This window comes from Saccoglossus kowalevskii, chromosome 7, assembly GCF_978046115.1.
Source record: "Saccoglossus kowalevskii chromosome 7, keSacKowa6.1, whole genome shotgun sequence".
Lineage (NCBI taxonomy): Eukaryota > Metazoa > Hemichordata > Enteropneusta > Harrimaniidae > Saccoglossus > Saccoglossus kowalevskii.
Genome location: NC_140647.1, coordinates 35,465,186 through 35,483,663, shown reverse-complemented (window position 1 = coordinate 35,483,663; position 18,478 = coordinate 35,465,186). Strand labels below are relative to the sequence as shown.

Sequence of the window (18,478 nt, the reverse complement as noted above, 5' to 3'; positions counted from 1 at the left end):
TGTAGTACCTATATATGTAATATCAAAGCAATTGGACTTGCGGTTTTTAACAAGAAGTCGAAAATATCACTTTTTCCAAAATTAGAGAATTGAAGATATATATCATGAAATGAACAAATCTGAGAGAGGTCTACCCAAGGTACATATACACCAAGTATCAAAACATTCAGGCTTGTAGTTTTCAAGAAGAAGTCAAACAAGCAGCCTGTCGGCTGAGATAGCTCCGCTGTTAGCAATGCACATGGCAATTAAAGAACAGAAGATATCATTAGAAAATGAACAAATCTGAGTGAGGTCCACATGTAGTACCTATATATGTAATATCAAAGCAATTGGACTTGCGGTTTTTAACAAGAAGTCGAAAATATCACTTTTTACCAAAAATGACAAAAATATTCACCAAAATTAGAGAATTAAAGATATCATTACAAAATGAACAAATCTGAGAGAAGTCCACATGTAGTATCTATATATGTAATATCAAAGCAATTGGACTTGCAGTTTTTAACAAGAAGTCGAAAATATAACTTTTTACCAAAAATGACAAAAATATTCACCAAAATTAAAAAATTAAAGATATCATTACAAAATGAACAAATCTGAGAGAGGTCTACCCAAGGTACATATACACCAAGTATGAAAGCATTCAGGCTTGTAGTTTTCAAGAAGAAGTCGAAAAAATAAAACATTGACACGGACGACGACGACGGACAATCACTCATATGATAAGCCCCGCTCGACAAAGTCGACAGCGGAGCTAAAAAGTAAAACATTGACACGAACGACGACGGACAATCATTCATATGATAAGCTCTGCCCGACAAAGTCGACAGCAGAGCTAAAAATAAAATAATGTTTCGGGTCAGCATTTACAGTTACATACCCAAAGTAATCCATGTTTCTAATGTATTCCCACATTATCTGACACTGTACAAAAAGTTTATTTACATTAAGTCAATATAAAGTATAATAGTAGATAAATAAACAGTTTCATTCTTATTCATGTCTTGAATATACAGACATATGTGTGAAGAATGAGTTGACTGTTTCATTAAATATTTTTTGACATTTACATGATTCTCAATTTAAGTATATTGGGTCAGTGTAAGTTATGAATACATGTATGTTAAGGTCACACTGACAGTATCACAAATACATAGATAATGACAAAAAGTATAGAAATTACAAATGACGCAATGCCACAGCCAATAGAAATATACGACAGTTTCCTGGCACTATCAGAGGCTTCTTTTGCACCAGAATAGTCACCTCCATTAAAACTACTTCCAACCTGAAAATATAATTAGAACATTATTACATAACTGCAGTATGAAGAAAAAGGTACATTGCAATTAACTCATCAAAACAACTTTGCTGCTAGTTCATAAAACAAGCAGCCTCTCGGCTGAGATAGCTCCGCTGTTAGCAATGCACATTTCAATTAAAGAACAGAAGACATCATTAGAAAATGAACAATATGCATAGTATCAATGCATAGTTTTCAACAAGAATTCAAAAATATCACTTTTCACCAAAAATGACAAAAATATTCATCAAAATTGGAGAATTGAAGATATCATCATACAAATGAACAAATCTGAGAGAGGTCCACATGTAGTACAAATGTACCTATATATGAAATATCAAAGCAATTGGACTTGCGGTTTTTAACAAGAAGTTGAAAATATCACTTTTTACCAAAAATGACAAAAATATTCACCAAAATTAGAGAATTGAAGATATCATCATGAAATGAACAAACCTAAGAGAGGTCTACCCAAGGTACATATACACCAAGTATCAAAGCATTCAGGCTTGTAGTTTTCAAGAAGAAGTCGAAAAAGTAAAACATTGACACGGACGACGGACGCCGACGGATGACGCCAGACAATCACTCATATGATAAGCTCCGCTCGACAAAGTCGACAGCGGAACTAAAAATTATCATCAAATATTCTTAGGGGGCTTATATTTTCATTGAAAAATCCACCTACGCTGACTTTCAACACAGACACAGTTGGACCACCCAGAACGAAAGAAACTAAAATTGCATACATTTTTTTCTAGCTGGATTAATAAGTAGACAGCGCATCTTTCTCCAAAAAAAATCACATTAACGAACATTGTGCGGCAAATACAATTATTTGTTTCATTTTATTGGTAACAAAAGTATATTCTAAAAAACGTTTCAAATAACAACAAACACAACTGCATTGCTTAGTAGCGAATGATTGTGGTAGCGCAATCCGGTCATGCTGCGTTTTACAATTGTTGATTATTACCTAGTAATGATTATAATAACGTGCAAAAAATAAATATGTTGAATTGTTATGAAATGCAAATAAATTTCAACTAATTTCATCGTAAGCAAATGATTCCGAACGCATTTTCAACGCTTGATGCTGTAGAAATAAATATCCGCCATGTTTTGACAGGTTAAATCGATAATTAACCAATAAAAATGATGGATGATGCCAACGTGTTCAATTTACCATAATACGTTTAAATATGTTAATGTTATTGAACCCAGCATGGAAGAGATTTGCCGATGTTGTTGTACAATCTTTTGGCTTGGATTTTGATGGGAAAGCGGCATGATTTGTTTTTAAATAAAAAAAATTGTTGTTTTCAAAAGATAAACTGAGCATTTGAAGAATAATTTAACATTATTTACAGCGATAACAACTCATTGTCGAAACGAAGCTAACCCATTCACGCTAGTCCGTAGTAGTCGCAATAAACAGCAATACTCTAGTCAATGTCTACGGCGATTATTTTGCATTCCACAAAGCTTTTCTTTCTGATAAATACTGGTTTTCCTGTACCCGTTACCAAGCAACATTTGAATCAAGAACATTTTGTACTTTTGACTAGTTGTGAAGCAGAAACTAAAATTACATGACAGGATATTAGTTAGTCTAGATAAAAATAACTTACAACTTACAACACACATATATGCAACTCAAGACTTCTGAAAGTACTGATCTCAACTACACATGATAAAAACTTCAAAAAAACTTCAAAAAGAGATAATACAACTTTAATTTTCATAAATAGAGTTACAATGACTTTCCTGAAATACATACTGTATCACCTTAAGTAATTAAATGCTAAAAATTGGAAGTGGCAGTATATAGGCAAATTTCATGTAAACAATGCATTGTCTACCTCATGGAATATATGACGCAAAGTGATAAGTATGACTGTGACACTTCGATTTTCTGATCAATATCTTTTATGAAAAACATAAACAAACCATGTACACACACATATACATACACACACACACATAGATAAAGACAAGTTAACCACAAAGACTCAAATTGTGTGATTCACAAACAGTCAACAGGAAGAAATATATAATATACTACAAATGATGATATAAACTCTCACCTGTGATGCTTTAATGATGGCAAATATACCAATAGGCCAGCAACAACAGATAGTGGCAAAAATAGCAAGACCCATGTAATCAGCTGGACGAGATTGAGTAATTGTTGTCATGGTAACATTCTGTCCTGGTTGATACTGAATAAAGAGCAAAAAAACATAATGATGAAGCATTTACTTAGTTAGATACAATCACATTGTGTCCTGTTGATTTGTTTTTTGTACAGACATGACCAGTCAAATTGAACATGCTATGACTCCTATACGGCTTTGAACAGAATAACTTCTGTCTCTTAGTCTATCATTACATCACTACAGAATTTGCCCCCATGCATGGCTAGATTGAATTCATAGTTGGTGTGGTGATATGAATATAGATATATAAATTATGCAAAAATAGAAAATAGTGAACTTTGAGGTCATGCTGTGCCATTTTGATAGCCGTTAGAGAGATGAGCGGACGCATTTGAATTAGTAGTATACCAAGGTATCCAGTGATGTAATTTTACCCACAAACGGACTTGAAGTTTTTAAGCTAATTTTTTTTAAACCACTTTTGCCCAAAAAAACATATTTTTGACCCAAAATCAAAAACGCATTCTGGATATTTAAAATAAAGACAAGTTTTACAAAGTTTGTATAATAAGCTTTCAGAAAATATATAACATGTTGGATATATAATACCATCTTCATTGTCTAATTACTCAATTAAAAAGCAAGCCAAATAAACTGCATCTCTACCTTAAGTTATAGCATACAAGTGCACATCACTTTGTTGCCCGATTGCATTCAATATGGCCGACTGGTGGCCACTTTTATTTTTCTATACATAATTGTATCTTGTATTTAAGAGAGTTGGGGGAAAGAATGTACAATAACTGATTTGTTGTTCAAGCAAACTCAGTAGCTAACTTGAGATTAATTAAATAGTAGAACTTGAAATTGTATATGAAACTATTTTGAAGGGTGTCAAAGAATTCAGAGGGAATAGGGGACTTTCCTTTCACTATTTTGAAGGGTGTCAAAGAATTCAGAGGGAATAGGTGACATTCTTTTCACTATTTTGAAGGGTGTCAAAGAATTCAGAGGGAATAGGTGACTTTCCTTTCACTATTGTGAAGGGTGTCAAAGAATTCAGAGGGAATAGGTGACTTGGTTTTAAATTTTATTTTTATAGCTCAATGTCAAAATGCCGATATTTGAGAAGGGGATATTGAGTTAAGATACATGTACTTTATATTTATTACATTAATAATACCCCCATAATATTTTACACATTTGTCAAATCACATGTGATGTTTTGATTTCACTACAATGCTGCAACCTTTGTTCATCCTAGTTTTACATTCCATTCCATTTCACACATAACGCAGGATCTTGTGTTGGATGGAAAACATGTAACACATAGTGCAAGCAGCACTGAAAAAGTTTATTAAGTAATATAATCAAAATGTTACATATAAAAATCATTTTGATTAATAAATAAATCTTGATTACCGCAGTGAGACTGCAATGGAATAATCAAAGTTGATTGTCACTTAGAATATTTGCAACACAAGTGACAATCAACTAAACTATAAGTCATTTCAGGCATTTTATAAATAATATAACTTCTCTGCTTATTTTATTACAAATGGTGGCCAAAGCATATCACAATGGTTGTATGATCTATGGATTGACTACTTCTGAAGAAGATTGTGTTTTATGTTGTTTTTCGGTATAACCATTAAGGCAATACAGGTCACAGAAGTGAATCATTATTTTAGCTGCATTTTCACCAATATCATGATAAATATGATTTGATTCATGAAATAAATTCTCTAATTTATGCATCACTCTAATTTAGGCATCAGGGAAGAGTGAAAGGCCTTTAGTTTGGGCGCAACAAAAAATTTAAATATTTGGATAATATTTACAGTATTTTGGTCTAACAGATGGACAAAACCCAAATAATCAAGTGTGACTAGGAAAATAATGACAGATAACTAACCATGACATTGGTAATATTGGTAGATGCATGCAATGATTGACCATAATTTGGAGGTGGTTGAGCTGGATAACCCTGACCTCCAGGGGCTGTAGCAGGATATGGTGGTGGTGGTGTGCCATAATCAGCTACTTGCAGTGGTTGTTGTTGAAACTCTGCCTCTTTGGAATAACCTGCAACAAATAACACATCAAAGTTTACAAAAAAAAAATCAAAATAGAGTGATAAGAAAAACAAGCAGCCTATCGACTGAGAAAGCTCCACTGTTAGCAATGCACATTGCAATTAAAGAACAGAAGATATCATTAAAAATGAACAATATGTATATGTATAGTATCAGACTTGCTGTTTTCAACAAGAATTTGAAAATATCACTTTTTACCAAAAATTTGAAGAAATCAGATCTGTGCATTACCCAAAAGCACCTATGTACCAATAATTGAAATTTGATAGTGGCACTCAAGACATCAAATGTGTATATGGCTTATCAGAGCACCCATGTACCAAGTTTCATTGGAATCTGGTGAGTGGTTGAGATAATGGTGGAAAAGCTAAATTGGCTTGTAGATATACAAATTAGATGATTAATATGCATGGATTTCAATAAAAAAGCATCAGGTGTGTACATTATATCAGACCAATAATAATATGCAAATCAGGTGATTATTATGCACAGATTTCAACAAAAAACTAATCACGTTTAATTATTATCCAAGAGCATCAAACTTCATTGAAATCTGATAATTGATTCTTGATATAGACATTGACACACACGACATACATGTACATGTATACAGACACAGACACACAAACCACAAAGAAAAGTAAAGACCACTTGTCGCTGATTGGTGGGTAAAAGGTTATCTCAGAACAGCATTCACTGTATTAGCTTGTCAATCATTAAACCAAGACGGCAACATTCAAAAGTGATTTCACGGTCGAAAATGCTTTTTCCTTTGACTCTTGAGTGCTAATTCTAAAGGTGATATTTATTAAATCGGACAAGTAAAATATCTCTGTTCACAGCGGGCTGTTTTTTTAAAGGTAATTAGTGTTTGTAGCCACACGTAACTAAGGAGTTAGTGTCTTCCCTCCTCATACCTTCGGTTCTTGCTGTAAGGGCTTGCAGATGTTACATCAATGCCTCGGTAATACTAACTTAGAAACGTTACAAGACCCTGTGATGTTCTTGATCATTTTGGCAGAACGTAGAACAATAGACATTAGAAGTTAGAACACAAAACACTAATTCGGAACTCCCAATGGCATATTGTAGTAAAGCCGCAGTTTATGCAAACCTCAATCGGCAGGACTGCAAATTTTGGCTGCTTGAGGGCGCTCCACTCATGTACAGATTGACATGAATTGAGGTATCTGTTAACACGATAAACAGAAATGGTCATATTTTGTCATAATAAAGGTGGGAAAATACATAATTTATATATAATCGGTTCAAATTTTCCAATAGCCCAGTGTCTTATCAGTACTCGTACCTGGGTCGGACAAGATATTTTGAGGTAACCGTAATAATATTTATTAACTCCCGGGGAAGATAACAATGATCATACATCACAAAAAAAATAAAGAAAGAAAAAAATATACATGTATATTAATGCTCTTAACTCATTCAAGACAGTCAGGTATTAATAAACTGAGCTATGGGAAGTGACATGTTTGTTGCTCATAATGGAAATAAATTTATCACTCTCACTACTGCTTCTAAAATTATTTACAATAATTTCTGCTCTGTTAAATAAATGCTGTCTATGTGCCCTGTATGCTGGCAATTCATAACAAACTTTTTCATCTTCAACTTTGTTTTGTGTACATTGGTCACATATTCTAAAATTAACTGCAATCTGTTTATGTCTGTCAGTTTAAATTTTAAGACATTATGATTACTGTAGAATACTTTATTTTCGCTTGGAATTTATTTTCGCTGTTTTCGCTGAAGGAATGATTTCGTGAAAATAAAATCCAGCGAATATACTTTTTTTCCAATATTTCACATTAAACTCATCAAAAATCAGTGAAAATAAATTCCATACAAAACGCCCAAAAATCCTTTTCAGCGAAAATTAATTCCAGCGAAAATACAGTATTCTACAGTAAAAATCATCTAAAATCATACATAGCTGAATTTTAGTGATATCAACAAGATAGTTTTCAGCTTTAAACTTAAACATTCTGTATGTCCTCAACTTATTAGAAGAACAAATTTGCTTTCTAATGTCATTATGGATATCATTTTAACACTGTTTTTCAAATAATTTATTTAATTTCTTGTGAACTTCGTTCATGCATGATGTTAAAAGCAATATCTCACTTGAAGATATAATTTGGTTATATTCGGTATTCTCAGGCATCCTTCAATAATGTCACGGTATTCAATGAATTATTATTACTATTAAATGATTTAATTAATTTTTTTTTTCAATGAATATGTCAACTGAGTATCCCCCCCCCAATTCACCATAGATTGCCATTTTTGTTGTATTTTTAGAGATGCCAAATACATATCTGTAGAATAAAAGATGAACTTCCTCAATTGCTGATTTTATAGTACTTTCATCACCCCGTACATCACTGCCATATGTTATAACTGGTCTTATAAGCTTATCATGATTTTTAGGCCGCTAAAATATCTGTGTATTATGTTTCCTGTCTTGTAATTATAGTGAAGGCTGATCAACCAGTTGATCAACACGAATAGATCGTCAGGCCTCTGTCACCCTTCGATGTCTCTGTGAAGTTCGAAAGCAGACAATTGTTAACAAAATAGCGATTATGAGTGTGTACTTCATACCTTGAGTCTCCATTAATAGTAGATCAACAGTCTAACAGTTGTAAATTGTAGTAAAACAGAATGACGCAGTAGATTTGTCGCACAGCAATCCAACGACTGAAAGGTTATACTTCAATATGTTGCTCAAAGTAATACACATCCATATGACGTCACTGCTACCTCTCTCTGACCTTCACTTTCCAATTCCGTGGACTCCCTAGACTCTCGGTTATTCACAGACGTTAAGGGAAAAGTGTTAGATTAGTCACAGTCCCTAGAGGTACTGTGGATTAGTGATGCCACGGCTGTAGTGATGCATTCTGTTTTGAAAGATTTGTAGAGTAATGTGCTAGTTCCATCGGTAACTAGCTTTTAGTTAAATAATTATTGATAGAATAATATACGTAATAAATATGCACAAAAAGTGGTTACCGTGTGTTAAGCCACTATTTTGGTATTTGCCACTATTTTGGTACCCGCGAAAATTAAAACCAACGTCCTTTTGCTCTTTGTTATTATTTTTCTTCACAAGTCAATAAATCTCATAATTCTGAATAATTCTGGACAGTTTGTGTATAATTTGGAGTAATTTGTTATGTTTAATTTAAGTTTTCTTTACTTGCGCATCTTTTCAGACCGAATTGTCATCTTTTTGACGCAGACACAGTAACGCTAACTTAGGGGGTATTACAATCGGCTGTCCTAACAGCCATATCGCGGAGCTCAATTCAACTGTCGTACTTTTAAAAATCAATTGCATAGCATATCCGTCGCCGATTGAAATGGTGTTAGTGCATCAAAACTGTTCGGCGAAGCTGCTAGGTAAGTATATGACGATTCAATACTAATATTGATATTTACTAGCTAGCTATCGCACTATGACTTGTTTAGTGTGCCTGCTCAGACTGCTGCGGCGTCTCGAGTCGTCCATTTGATTCTATCATCATCATCATGTTGTGTTCAATTCCAATTTCGAATGTGCATCGATTTCTCAAAACAGTAATTTATAGACATGTATATCTGATCCAGAAAGTGATAGTTTAAACTTCATGTACATGTCCAGCTTGAATTTAAATAATCTATATGCGGACGTTGAGCAGACGGACAACAACAGAGCCACCGAGCGATATGCTATTTTTCTGTTTTGTGTTTCTTCCATTTGAGATGCATTTCTGTAAAATATTCCGTATATGATGACAGAATTCGCTGGTGTTGTCAAGTTGTAGCATCCATTCTGGAAATTTTTATATTTTAGCAGCTATTTATTTTCTTGAAATTAAAATGTTTTAATACGCAAGATTTAAGTAATTAATGAGGTCTTGATATTAGTAATTTATACCCATAACCTGAATGATATTCTTGTATAAAACATGTCAGTCACTTTCTTATTTTATCATATTTTTTCTCTATAACATGACGAGATAGAACAATTTGTATAATATATTATACTCTTGCGTAAATGACAAAGGTGTGTCAATAGTCAATAAAACAGCTAGCTGCGGTTCCGTAGCTCTTTGGTGCGACCTACAATCGAATTTCGCCCTAACAATTTCATTTGGACGTCTTTTTTTTAATTTTGTAGTTGTACGTCGAACATAGAGCTACGGGATCTATCACAGTTTAATAACAGAAATCTGGCATACATAAATTAAATCGCTTTTGCTTTCGATTAATATGGTGTGACGTACCTTTATTGTGAATTGATTGCTGGATGAATAACATACAAACTTTTGTTTGCAATTTGTGTTTATAAATAAGCAATAATTTGTGATATTTTACAATTACCGCGGAAACCAAGCAAATTACGAGAAAACTGCAGCCATTGACATCCCACACTCCCTAGCACAGAATAAATGTAATCTCGTTTGGCGGTCATGTGATACAGTGGTGGAAGAATAAAACTCACTCTTCCCGTTATTCTAATTGTTCCAAGAAAGAAATCACATACAGTATTTATAATTGTATGATTTTTGTTTAATAATAGAAACTAGTTGCATAAACGCAATTTATCTATTGATTTCGGTCACGTGGTACAAAATTATAGGTCTCGCGTAATTTGCTATAAACTCTGGAATACAAAATGGCGTCTTTCGTCTTGTTATTTTTCTGCGACTCGGTGTACAGTAAATAAAGTCAATTATTTATGACCACCGTCATCATTTCACAGCGCAAATAGGTTCTGGTCATTGTTTGGAAGTAAATAAACATAGTGAGTACTTTCGAAGGTCTTAAAATGTGATTTTCGCGACGACCAAATTTGGCATGTGGATTTTAACCGGGCCGGCCAGACTCAGTCACGTAAATAATGCGGTCGGCAACATAGGGCTATGATTCCACAGCTATAAAACAGCCTAGGCAATACTATAGTCATTTAGAAAAGACATACAATTTGTTATTAATCTCATTATACACTTGTTATTAATCTCACTAATAACAACCATTCATGGTTATTTCAATTTTTGTATTACATTTTAATTTGTTTAGTAAGTTTTACAATACAAAAACCATCTTTATTATTGCTGCATTGTGGATATAAATGTAGCTCCAGAATGTGAGTAACCACTTGGAATTCCTACTGAATTTTGGGACGCCATGAATTCACAGAAATGCTTTCTTAATTTCATTTCCAAATACTTGCTGTGATAGATGAATGTTTAAACAATCATTTATACATGTTCCATAAGTGAATAAATAATATTACTAAAAAAATGCTTTGAAAATCAAAAGTTTACCATTCAATCTATTTGTATCTAACGATGTTGTCCTGACTCACTGCACTAATGATCAATGGGATAATGGCTTCCTATAGAGAAGAAATGTGTTAACTCAATATTGGATTTTGCAAAGAATTGTGGAATTGAAAATTGAACTGAACAATATAACCATAAAATTTTTAAAAATAACTTGCACGTTGCTTGAAAACAGGAGAGGTAAAAAGCTTATTTTAACGGAGGGCTCTATGGAAAAGATGTGAGCCCCCCAAATGCCATCTACAGTTCAATTTTCTATCTCACAACTTTTTGCAAAATCAAATATGGAGTTAACACAGTTCTTCCCTATACATGTATATAACACATTTCTTCCCTATACATGTACATGTATAACTAAAACTGGATATTATGAATCACTGTCTTAACTATGAAACAAATAATAAGGTATAATTATCCTTAGAACCTAACCTGACTCACTGCACTAACAACCAATAAGACATTTGTTACTCCTAATTAACACTAGGTATTATTATTATTTTTAATAATTTTTTTGTGCCAGGCAACAGTTCCGGACATTAAATTTCACTGTTGACTCTCCTGACTTTTTTTATGTGCAAATTGCAAGTGCTGACACATAGTGCATTTTTGCCACAGAAGTCATATTCAAGTTTGGGACTACATGACAGGACTGTGCGGCCATTTTCCTATCAAATGGCAATTTAATGCACTATCCGACCTTAATCAAAGTTCCCCCAAAGTCGCATTCGTTAGTGAATAAATCTTGGCCAGTGGAATTGGGCTTTCCGTGTTCAGCCTTAGTAGGATTTGAACTTGGGTCTACAAATCATGAGTCTGATGCGACAACCACTACGGTATACTACCAGTGACCGATAGGACTAGGTATTATTACCTGGTAATCGAAGACGACCTGACCCGACTCACTGCACTAACTATAAAACTAATAATAAGGTATTATTATTCCCCTAGAACCTAACCTGACTCACTGCACTAACAACAAATTGGACATTTTTACCTACATGTATAACAACAGTGTTCTCTCCACACCTCTAAAGCGTAATGGTACAGTGATGTGACCCTGTGAGATGTTCTTTCAAGGGTGTGGCCCTCTAAATCCAAATCAAATACTAGAATATTAATAATTTGCCCATTGCACGTAACAGCAACAATGTGACAAAACAAGTCTCACAAATCACAAATACTGCACATGTCCGGAAAATATACTGATTTGGTACACTGCTATTATTTGCAGTTTGTACTTTAATTCAAAAAAAAAACAAGTGAAATTAGGTCCCATTGAAAATAAAACTGTACATAAATCGAAGCAAAAATTATTCAACTGCAGGCGTCGCCAAAGAAAAAAAACTGACTGGCAACACTGTTGTTTGGAGGTGTCAATCTGCCCAACGATTGTGTGTCTCGGCTACGCTGGTGGCTCATGCTTTGCCAAATTTTGCCGAATGGCGAGTTGAGTTTTAAGTTGATTTGCCAAATAATATATTTTATAGCCAAAATTGACCATATTTTAGGAAAGTAATGATTATTTGAATGTATAAACCATCTTTATAGTAATGTTCTTGAATGTATAATAAAGAAAAATGAACGACTTTTACCATAATATTTTTTCTGATAGTTAGTCGATTTTTCTAGGATAGTTGACGTCGCCATGTCTACAACAGAGCTGGTATTATGTTACTGTATTTTGCCGATCATGTATTAAAAAACTCTTGAAAATATGATACATCAGGGCAAAATGTAAGATAAAATTGGAAACTTTGGTCTGACATTTTGCATCACTTCCTGTTGAAACACCAACAAAGTCGTATGTTATCGCATGACTTTGTGGACATTTTTTTTTATCATCCCCAGTTCTTTCTAAGATTAAAACATTAACTTGAGACACACGTTAGATCAAAAGAAATACCTGGATTGCCAGTCTGTTTATTAGTGGTTCTAAGATAATCACCAATGAATCATTTTCAGGAATTTTTTTAAACAAGAAACAGGGGTGCATCGCCCTCATGCCATGGCCATGTGCTCCTTACCCTAGGGGGCAGATTTTCTGGCAACCACAAAATTCTGAATGACAAGGGATCACAAGTGGCTTCAGTCTTCAACTTTGACCTGTCTGACAGAAATTTTGGCCCAAAGGAAGCCAGAGAATGCTCCACACCCTGATAGGGAAAACCCCATCTCCCCTACTTGATGGTGCCGCTGAATTGCAGTGCTCCCTCTTGCAGTTTTTTTAGCTCCGCTGTCGACTTTGTCGAGCGGAGCTTATCATATGAGTGATTGTCCGTCGTCGTCGTCGTCCGTGTCAATGTTTTACTTTTTCGACTTCTTCTTGAAAACTACAAGCCTGAATGCTTTGATACTTGGTGTATATGTACCTTGGGTAGACCTCTCTTAGGTTTGTTCATTTCATGTTGATATCTTCAATTCTCTAATTTTGGTGAATATTTTTGTCATTTTTGGTAAAAAGTGATATTTTCGACTTCTTGTTAAAAACCGCAAGTGCAATTGCTTTGATATTACATATATAGGTACTACATGTGGACCTCTCTCAGATTTGTTCATTTTGTAATGATATCTTTAATTCTCTAATTTTGATGAATATTTTTGTTATTTTTGGTAAAAAGTGATATTTTCGACTTCTTGTTAAAAACCAAAAGTTCAATTGCTTTGATATTACATATATAGATACTACATGTAGACCTTTCTCAGATTTATTCATTTCGTGATGATATCTTCAATTCTCTAGTTTTGATGAATATTTTTGTAGTTTTTGGTAAAAAGTGATATTTTTGACTTCTTGTTAAAAACCGCAAGTCCAATTGCTTTGATATTACATATATAGGTACTACACCTGGACCTTTCTCAGATTTGTTCATTTTGTGATGATATCTTTAATTCTCTAGTTTTGATGAATATTTTTGTAGTTTTTGGTAAAAAGTGATATTTTCGACTTCTTGTTGAAAACAGCAACTCTGATTGCTTTGCTATTATATATATATATATAAGTACTACATATGGACCTCTCTCAGATTTGTTCATTTTGTGATGATATCTTTAATTTTCTGATTTTAGTCAATATTTTTGTAATTTTTGATAAAAGGTGATATTTTCAACTTCTTGTTAAAAACCGCAAGTCTGATTGCTTTGATACTATACATATATGTACCTCAGGTAAACCTCCCTCAGATTTGTTCATTTCATGATGATATCTTCAATTATCTAATTTTGATGAATATTTTTGTCATTTTTAGTGAAAAGTGATATTTTTGAATTCTTGTTGAAACAGCAAGTCCGATTGCTATACATACCATACATATTGTTCATTTTCTTATATGATATCCTCTGTTCTTTAATTGAAATGTGCCCTGCTAACAGCGGAGCTATCTCAGCCGATAGGCTGCTTGTTTTGCTGTTCTATTTCAAACTTTATTTGACTTGATAAATACAAAAAAGACAATGGAGTAAAATGATATAAAATATCAGACTCTCTCGTCTTTAATTAATTGTAGATAGATTGTTAACTAATTTTATACTAACACAGTTATTGTATCACAATATTCAATGGGAAAAATATGCAAATTAGATACAGTGTTTGACTTGGGGTCTGGGGAGAACACTGAACTTGGACTGGATTTTTTTAATCCTGAGGCCCTGACCTGAATCACTGCACTAACAAGCAATGAGACATTTGTTATCTATAACTAGAACTGGGTTTTACATGTATTAATCCTGAGACCCTGGCCATAATCATTGCACTGATGACCAATGGGACACAGGTTACCTATAACTAGAACTGGGTGTATTAGTTTCAGAGGACCTGACTTGACTCAGTGCACTAACTACCAATGGGTCATTTGTTATCTATAACCAGGACTGGGTATTATTAATCCCAGAGAACCTGACCTAACTCACTGCACTAACTAGCAATGAAACTTTTGTTACTTATAACTAATACTGGGTATTATTAATCCCAGAGGACCTGACCTAACTCACTGCATTAACTAGCAATGGAACTTTTGTTACCTATATCTAGGTCTGGGCATTATTATACCCAGGAAATCTGACCTAACTCACTGCACTAACTAGCAATGGGACTTTTGTTACCTATATCTAGGACTGGGCATTATTATACCCAGGGAATCTGACCTAACTCACTGCATTAACTAGCATTGGGACTTTTGTTACCTATATCTAGGACTAGGCATTATTATACCCAGGGAACCTGACCTAACTCACTGCACTAACTAGCAATGGGACCTTTGTTACCTATATCTAGGACTAGGCATTATTATACCCAGGGAACCTGACCTAACTCACTGCACTAACTAGCAATGGGACCTTTGTTACCTATATCTAGGACTGGGCATTATTATACCCAGGGAATCTGACCTAACTCACTGCACTAACTAGCATTGGGACTTTTGTTACCTATATCTAGGACTAGGCATTATTATACCCAGGGAACCTGACCTAACTCACTGCACTAACTAGCAATGAAACATTTGTTACTTATAACTAATACTGGGTATTATTAATCCCAGGGAATCTGACCTAACTCACTGCATTAACTAGCATTGGGACTTTTGTTACCTATATCTAGGATCAGGCATTATTATACACAGGGAACCTGACCTAACTCACTGCATTAACTAGCATTGGAACTTTTGTTACCTATATCTAGGACTGGGCATTATTATACCCAGGGAATCTGACCTAACTCACTGCATTAACTAGCATTGGGACTTTTGTTACCTATATCTAGGATCAGGCATTATTATACACAGGGAACCTGACCTAACTCACTGCACTAACTAGCAATGGGACTTTTGTTACCTATATCTAGGACTAGGCATTATTATACCCAGGGAACCTGACCTAACTCACTGCATTAACTAGCAATGGGACTTTTGTTACCTATATCTAGGACTGGGCATTATTATACCCAGGGAATCTGACCTAACTCACTGCATTAACTAGCATTGGGACTTTTGTTACCTATATCTAGGACTAGGCATTATTATACCCAGGGAACCTGACCTAACTCACTGCACTAACTAGCAATGAAACTTTTGTTACTTATAACTAATACTGGGTATTATTAATCCCAGGGAATCTGACCTAACTCACTGCATTAACTAGCATTGGGACTTTTGTTACCTATATCTAGGACTGGGCATTATTATACCCAGGGAATCTGACCTAACTCACTGCACTAACTAGCAATGGGACTTTTGTTACCTATATCTAGGACTGGGCATTATTATACCCAGGGAATCTGACCTAACTCACTGCATTAACTAGCATTGGGACTTTTGTTACCTATATCTAGGACTAGGCATTATTATACCCAGGGAACCTGACCTAACTCACTGCACTAACTAGCAATGGGACCTTTGTTACCTATATCTAGGACTGGGCATTATTATACCCAGGGAATCTGACCTAACTCACTGCACTAACTAGCATTGGGACTTTTGTTACCTATATCTAGGACTAGGCATTATTATACCCAGGGAACCTGACCTAACTCACTGCACTAACTAGCAATGGGATCTTTGTTACCTATATCTAGGACTGGACATTATTATACCCAGAGAACCTAACCTGACTCACTGCACTAACTTCATGTACAAATCAGACTTTTGTTACTTATACTAATACTGGGTATTATTAATCCCTGGGGCTCTGTTCTGGCATTTGTTAATGAGGACTGGGTTTTATTAATCCCAGAGAACCTGACCTAACTCACTGCACTAATGACCAATGATTCATTTGTTACCTATAATTAGGACTGGGTACTACCAGTATTAATATTAATTCCCTGACCTGACTCACTACACTAACTACTAATGGAAGACTCGTTACCGATAACCCTTAGGCCCTATACTGGGATAAATTAGCATAACATACTGTTTTACAAGCTTTGTATTTTGATAGATATTTTAACAATTTTTTTTTTATTGTAGGAAACTTGGAAATACTATACAGAGAAATGAAAGAATATGGTATCAATGGCTTCAGTACCTGTAACAATGATTTATGACTTTTTAGTAATTGTATTTGTATACCACTTTTTCAGTTTTCTGATTATTTCATGACTGTATGGTGTATTTTGTTATAACATGATGATAATAACAAAAATATTATAAAACTGTATTACAAAGGTACCATACAGTATAACAACAAGAATTAAAGTGTGATTATAAATTTATACTTAATTTAGAAATAACGTTTCTCTTCTGGACCCTTGTCAGTGTTGGTCACTTTGTAGTAAAGCATGTGATCATGTCAGCATTATGCATATTGTCAACAATTATAATATTTGAACTCTCAATATTTTCCAAATGAGTGAGATGATAAGTAAGATGGTGCATTGTTTATTTTCAAGCATGCTATATATTAAATTGCTCAGTACTATGGAAAATTCTATAATATTTGAAATTGCAGTGTTAGATTCTTTAATTGAGCAAATAATATATTTTGTACACCTATGAGACAAAAATATATTATTTCTGCTTCTTGCAATACCACATTGTGTTGTGTTTATATTCTACAAAATGTTTGCTTTAAAAATTTAAACTTGATTGAAGCATAAAGCTTTGATCTCTATGATTTATGTCTAATAATTTAAAAACAACTGTTCATGTGTAGCACAAATTAGGGGCTTACAGTTTGACCTAGGTTCATGGTGTACACTAATTGTGGTTGGCATGGTCACACTAATTTCCCAGCAGTGTAAAGGCAGATCACAACAAACTTGATATGAGCATCATACATAGTGGGTTGTTATGTCACATTGTTTTGTTCAAAAATGGGAACTGATTGGGATTGATCTTTGTGTGTGTATACAAGCGTACATCTCCAGCTGCATCGTTAACATGCCAGGACTGCTAACATTCTAACTGTACACATGCATCAAACATCTTGTGATATACCGGTATATATCAATATGTATATACCGATATATACATTGTCCTGAAACCAGATCTTGGTCGTGTGTATGGGATTCTTTCAAATTTGGTTTAAACATGGGATCATCCAATATGACAATAAAATTGATCATGTGTGGGGTCAAGTGCCCTTTAGTTTAGTTCTATATTTTCTGATGAGTCAAGTCTACTCAAAAAATGTAGCCCAAATAGAAAAATTCTTGGGATAGATAAGTATATGAGGTGACTGAGATGGTACAATAACCTCAGTGTAGATCCACTGTTATACCACTGCCACCTGCTGTTGATTCATTCGTCGAGCAGAGGGCAGGGATATTAGGTAGGGTTGCAAATTCCACACCACGCCAAAGCACCATTTGATTACAAGTGGGAACATCAGTACTGTATTTCTGGTGACAAACCAGATTGTAAAGGGGACCCTGTATCATATGATCCAGTACTGTTGGTGGGCCCAGATGAACCATTCTGTTGCAAGGAAGAATGTCTAACCTTGGGCACCATGTTAAATAAATTTTAATTTCCACATAAGTTGCATTTTTCTGATTTACCAAGTGCTTGCTGCAGTCTCTGGCTTTAAGCTGGCACTCAATGGACAATACAAGAATTTGCTGATCGTAACGTG

General features: G+C 34.3%; 1 protein-coding gene and 1 long non-coding RNA gene across 2 annotated transcripts; one reads left to right on the top strand and one right to left on the bottom strand.

Moving 5' to 3' along the window:
* Positions 1 to 917: 917 nt before the first annotated feature.
* LOC100379067 (proline-rich transmembrane protein 1-like) lies at positions 918 to 8,327 on the bottom strand. The gene is made up of 4 exons (XM_002737515.4): positions 8,184 to 8,327; positions 5,381 to 5,550; positions 3,394 to 3,528; positions 918 to 1,291 (listed from the first exon to the last, which is right to left on the bottom strand). The coding sequence occupies exons 1-4, from the start codon at positions 8,194 to 8,196 to the stop codon at positions 1,133 to 1,135; spliced, it is 477 nt and encodes a 158-aa protein (XP_002737561.2). The 5' UTR covers positions 8,197 to 8,327; the 3' UTR covers positions 918 to 1,132.
* Positions 8,328 to 8,846: 519 nt separating this feature from the next.
* On the top strand, positions 8,847 to 17,436 carry LOC146740958 (uncharacterized). The gene is made up of 2 exons (XR_014930031.1): positions 8,847 to 8,984; positions 16,873 to 17,436. It is a non-coding gene; the product is annotated as an uncharacterized LOC146740958 (long non-coding RNA).
* The last annotated feature ends 1,042 nt before the right edge of the window (positions 17,437 to 18,478 follow it).

Bases quoted from the DNA above. Each gene is read 5' to 3' on its own strand.
- LOC100379067 (XM_002737515.4), bottom strand. The intron at 3,529-5,380 runs GTTAGTTATCTG...CTCTTTATTCAG, and splicing joins CCAATATTACCAATGTCATG to TATCAACCAGGACAGAATGT. The intron at 1,292-3,393 runs GTGAGAGTTTAT...TTATATTTTCAG, and splicing joins CCATCATTAAAGCATCACAG to GTTGGAAGTAGTTTTAATGG.